The sequence below is a fragment of the Hordeum vulgare genome, chromosome 2H (genome assembly GCF_904849725.1).
Source record: "Hordeum vulgare subsp. vulgare chromosome 2H, MorexV3_pseudomolecules_assembly, whole genome shotgun sequence".
Classification (NCBI taxonomy): Eukaryota; Viridiplantae; Streptophyta; class Magnoliopsida; order Poales; family Poaceae; genus Hordeum; species Hordeum vulgare.
The window spans coordinates 581,283,305-581,288,853 of record NC_058519.1 but is presented as its reverse complement, the minus strand read 5'-3'; the positions used below and the strand labels follow the sequence as shown (position 1 = coordinate 581,288,853).

Here is a 5,549-nt window from a genome sequence, read left to right as displayed (position 1 = left end):
CTATATATACGGAGGTTTTAGGGCTGATTTGAGACGACTTTTCCACGGCAGCCCGACCACATACCTCCACGGTTTTTCCTCTAGATCGCGTTTCTGCGGAGCTCGGGCAGAGCCCTGCTGAGACAAGGTCATCACCAACCTCCGGAGCGCCGTCACGCTGCCGGAGAACTCTTCTACCTCTCCGTCTCTCTTGCTGGATCAAGAAGGCCGAGATCATCGTCGAGCTGTACGTGTGCTGAACGCGGAGGTGCCATCCGTTCGGTACTAGATCGTGGGACTGATCGCGGGATTGTTCGCGGGGCGGATCGAGGGATGTGAGGACGTTCCACTACATCAACCGCGTTCACTAACGCTTCTGCTGTATGATCTACAAGGGTACGTAGATCACTCGTCCCCTCTCGTAGATGGACATCACCATGATAGGTCTTCGTGCGCGTAGGAAAATTTTTGTTTCCCATGCGACGTTCCCCAACAACAAGCTCCCAGAGCACTGAGACGTAGGGCTATTACCTCCACCGTAGAGGGGCCTGAACTCATACAACCTCGCCGTAGATGGGACTCTGCCCATCCATTTCGTACCCTACACATCTACTGTCAGGCTTATACCCACGACAGTTGGCGCCCACCGTGGGGCAGGCGTCTAAGCGACTTCCGGCGAGTTTGCGACTACTTCCTTTTGTCATGTTGTCCGGTGGAGATTCGAGCATGGGTCACCAGATCTTCTTCGGCGCTCTCTCCTTCATCGTCGATGATTCGGCATGGCTTCGGGATGCTCCTCTCAATGTCGAGGCGCTTCCCCGTTGTGGGGCTACACACTTCCGTGCCGGCGCCCGCGGCATTCTTCTTCTCCAGCAGCAGCAAGCGGTCCCGCCGTCCGCGACTCCAGCGTTGGGTGCAACACGCCCAGGTGCGCTAGAACGCGTCTTCACAAGTGGCGGTTCTAGAGTCAGTTGTGGTTGCCCCGCCGTCTCAGCACTCGGGCTCGGTTTCGACTGAGTTTCCTACCGAGTACGCGGGTCGCGGGCCTGCAGCAGAAGTACACATGGCCAATTCCCATGAAGATCCCCGTCAAGCTGGCCGGAACGAGCACGAGATCGGCGAAACGTCCGGCGCGCGTCGTCCGCTTCGCCGTTCTGCCAGTCGGCACACTCGGCGGAGCAACGTGGAGCTGTTCCGCACACCCCTCCTCAACTTGGCTGCGGCTGCCAAGATAGCCGATTCCCTTCAGCCGACTGATTGAGAGGCTGGCAGGGGGATCGAGCAAATCCGCGCCCTGTTGCACACGGCGCAGCAGCAAAATTCGGCGGTCTCCCAGTCGCACAACAGGATCTACAATAGTTCTGTTCATGCGAATACGCATCGGTCAGTTCATAGCCCTGGTTCTCATCAGCGACACAGAGGAGGCAGTCGTTCCATAAATCCCGAAGATCGTCGCCGTTCACGCACCCCTCCGCGGGGTGGGCCCTACGGGCCCCGACATCATGATGATCGGCGTTTAGTCGGCGGCACTTACGACCCAAGGCCCGACAAGAGAGGGCATATCGCCCAGCGGAGGGTCGACAGGGGCCGAGCCCACCGCGATGGTTACGATATTCACCGTCCGAGTGGAAGCAGGACCATCGTTTCTGGTCCCGAGTGTTTCAGTCGAGCCACCTGTTCGGCTGACATCCCTCCCAACTTCCGGTTGGCGACGGGAATTAGCAAGTTTACAGGAGAGTCCAAGCCAGAAACGTGGCTGGATGATTACCGAGTGGCAGTCCAGATCGGAGGAGGAGACGACCATGTCGCCATGAAGCACCTCCCTCTGATGCTCGACGGCTCGGCGCGAGCGTGGCTGAACGAGTTGGCCCCCTCAAGCATCTACAGCTGGGCAGATCTGGCCCGAGTGTTCATCAGGGCCTTCGAAGGGGCGTGCAAGCGTCCTGCTGGCCTCGTGGAGCTCCAGCACTGCGTCCAGAAGCAGAATGAGCCCCTGCGAGACTTCATTCAGTGTTGGACAACTCTCTACCACACGGTGGAGAACGTCACCGAGCATCAAGCAGTCTGCGCCTTCAAGGCAGGAGTGCGGTACAGGGATCTGTACCCGGACTGACGCTGTTTTCAGCAGAACTACCGTGATGTTATTTTTTATGTAGAAATAAAAGTTTTCGGAATTAGACAGAACTTTTTAACGATTTTTTTGGAAGAAAAGAGAAATACTTGAACAAAGAATCACCACACGCCCCCCCGGTACCCATCTTGACGTGATTCTAACGTACAAAAATTCTATAAATATAGAAACCTCCAGAAATTACAGTGAATCAGAAGTTCCTCCGCCGCAACTCTATATATCGACGAAAAAACCAATCTAAAAAAACAATTGCGAAAACATAAAAAAAACAGCAAGAGGGATCAAATCCCGGAGGGCCTCTCGTCCCTCCGGTAGCCGGTGCCACGCTCACGTAAGGACGCCGGGCCGAGCCGCCGCCCCGTCGAGATCGTGAGCCCAGCGTGCGCCGACACACCGCTCGAACATTCTGTCGCCTGCCACGCCGTCTTTGTCCGATGACGGCGCGATGAGAGTAAAGGTAAGGAAGGGCGACTGTGCGAGGTTGCAAGATGCGCCTGAGTCACTATGGACGAGGTCAGGGCATGTACAATGATGATATATGAACACGCATGCTCCATAATAAAAAGTAGTTTGAGACACTTACATTGACTTTTTCTCTGTAATGCAAGCTACCAGTGCCTCTTCACAGAAGAAAAAATAAAGACTCTCCGCCGTGTAGCGCTCATCGGCACTGGCAATGGGTGGTCCCCTCGGGGCGATACAACCATTATTACTACTCCCCACCACGCCTCAACAAAAAAAGCGACAAGCGCTCCGCCTCGTGCCCGACTGCCCTCGGGCGGCGAGAATCCCCACGCCAGCCAGCCTACGCGACGCGCGCCCCCACCCCGCACCCGGAAAAAACTAACCGAACGATTACCACTCCCTGCTATGGCCGCTTCCTCCAGATCCAGCAGGCCGCACCCAAAGAAGCCCTTGCCCTCGCCCCCCTCCCACTCCCAGTCCCACCTCGTTCCCCACGACCTCTCCTCCTGGTGCTGCGCGCCGCACCCCGCCCCCTCCACCTCCCACTTCCACTCCTCCGCCGCTGCCACCCGCGGCACCGCCGGCCCCCCATGGACCGCCCGCCCCCGCAGCAGCAGCAGCCCGCCGCCGGCGCCTCCTCCTACGCCAGCCCCAACCCGCCCTCCTACACGCACTCCTACCCCTCCAGCTACACCAAGTTCAACTCCGCGCTCAACGCCGGCCTCCTCAACCCCATGTCCCCTCCGCCGCTGCCGATCGACAAGACGCGCTCCAGCCCCACCCTCTTCGACATGATGGCCAACGAGCAGGACTACCAGCCCCGCTCCGCCGCCGCAGCCCACTCCGCCCCGCCGCACCCGCATCAGCACCACAACCCCCTCGCCCCCGCGCGCTCCATGGACAGGCAGGCGCTGCTCCAGGACCGCGTCGCCGAGCTCATCGGCAGCTGCAGCCCCGGGAACCAGTTCAACGACGCCGACTCCTCCGACGTGCGCCTCACCCTCAGCTCCAAGGACGGCCTCTCCCTCACGCTCTGCGTGCACCGCCACATACTCGTCGCGCACAGCAGGTTCTTCGCCGCCAAGCTCTCCGACCGCTGGTCCAAGCAGCAGCGGACGCTGCCCCACATCGTCGAGATCTCCGACTGCGACGACGTCGAGGTGTACGTCGAGACGCTGCGCCTCATGTACTGCAAGGATCTCCGTAGGAGGCTCATGAGGGAGGATGTGGCCAAGGTCCTTGGCATTTTAAAGGTACCGCCCCTTTCTTCTTTTCCTCATGTCTAATGGTCAATTCACATCATTTTGCTTTTGGTCCTTAATTTCCACCTTCTTTCTGTATCTGTAGGTGTCCGCAGCCATCGTGTTCGACGCTGGAGTGCTTTCTTGCTTGGAGTATTTGGAGGCTGCTCCGTGGGCGGAGGATGATGACGAGAAAGTGGCAGCATTGTTGACGCAGCTGCATCTTGAGAACTCTGGCGCTGGGGAGGTTCTTAAGAGGGTCTCCCTGGAGTTGACACCTTCTGTGGTGACCGAGGAGGTAGAAATGGGACCAAATTGCAACGGTGGCAGTAATGTGGGTGGTGGTGAAGAGGTGTTAGTTAGGCTCCTGCAGGTTGTCCTGGAGGGCAAAGACGAGAAGGCAAGGAGGGAGATGAAGGGTCTGGTCTCCAAAATGCTAAGAGAGAACAGCGCATCGCGTGGCGGAGCCATTGGTGGTGACCTCCGCAAGGAGTCACTCTATTCGGCATGCAATGGCTGCCTGTGCCTGCTGCGTGAGCAATTTGTGAGGGCTGCAGGAGGTGACCAATCGGAGGTGCCACAGATCGCTAGGCAGGCTGATAACCTGCATTGGGTGCTTGACATCCTTGTTGAGCGGCAGATTGCTGAGGACTTCTTGAGGACATGGGCAATACAGAATGAGTTGGCAGAGATGCATGGTAAAGTCCCGGCTATACATCGCTATGAAGTGAGCCGAGTGACGGCGAGGCTTTTCGTCGGGGTTGGCAAAGGGCAGATCTTAGTGTCCAAAGAGGCCCGCTCCCAGCTCCTGAGTACCTGGCTTGAGCCCTTCTACGAAGACTTTGGGTGGATGCGGCGAGCATGCAAGGGGCTTGACCGGCATTTGATTGAGGATGGGCTGGCAAACACGATCCTGACACTGCCGCTTGCTACTCAGCAGGAGATCTTGCTTGCCTGGTTTAATCGGTTCCTCAACTCTGGGGAGGACTGCCCAAACATTCAGAGAGGCTTCGAGGTATGGTGGCGGCGTGCATTCTGGAAAAGGAGTGCCGAACCAGAGCAACCACCCCGTTTGAGAATTACAGCAATCTGTGATAATTCTTGATGAAGTTGTTGGCCCAACTTGGATATGAAGGGTGGCTGATGTTTGGATATAAAGGTTAGTTCCGTGGGATCTGTAGTTGTGTTCTGACTGTCTTGTTGAGTTCTCTGTTACATCTGTTTGGTTCTAGGCAAATTAATTATACACGAGTATGTTCATCTTGTTCATCGTGGGGTAGATTGTTTATTGCCTATTATAGCAGCTTATCACAGCAGGCACATGCCTCAAATTCATTGCGGAACACACCTCTTAATTCTTCTTTGTTGTCAGTGTTTGTATACTTGCCATCTCAATCTGAATACATTTTGAAGGCCAACCAGCTGTCCTGCGTGCCATGTGAGGAAAGTTGTTGTAGCAGTTGGAAATGGATTGATGTTTGCTTCAGAGCAGTGTTGGAGTAGATTTTAGTAACATGCTTCGTTTCTCTGTTTTTAATTTGCTGGTTGTTGAACCGCTATGCCTTTTACAGATTGTGTGAACGAATCTGGTCATGTTCTTAATAGTATGCAGGACAATACCTTTTCGATGAATAAGTAACCCCTTGAGCATACGAATATTGCTTATTGCTCGTGAGAGTGGTTGCACGTATCTTATAAATAGATGAAGATGGAAGTGGTTTAGCAATCGGGGA

The 5,549-nt window shown here is 55.8% G+C and overlaps 1 protein-coding gene across 2 annotated transcripts; it reads left to right on the top strand.

Annotated features, from left to right (window-relative positions):
- Positions 1–2,965: 2,965 nt before the first annotated feature.
- Positions 2,966–5,234, top strand: LOC123427427 (BTB/POZ domain-containing protein At1g63850). Of its 2 annotated transcripts, XM_045111472.1 has the most exons (3): positions 2,966–3,133; positions 3,196–3,828; positions 3,923–5,234. In XM_045111472.1, exons 1-3 carry the CDS (start codon positions 2,981–2,983, stop codon positions 4,919–4,921), a joined length of 1,785 nt encoding a protein of 594 aa, XP_044967407.1. In that variant the 5' UTR covers positions 2,966–2,980; the 3' UTR covers positions 4,922–5,234. The 2 variants fall into 2 exon arrangements, with proteins under 2 accessions (XP_044967407.1, XP_044967406.1); XM_045111471.1 differs by having other exon boundaries at positions 3,002–3,828.
- Positions 5,235–5,549: the final 315 nt, after the last annotated feature.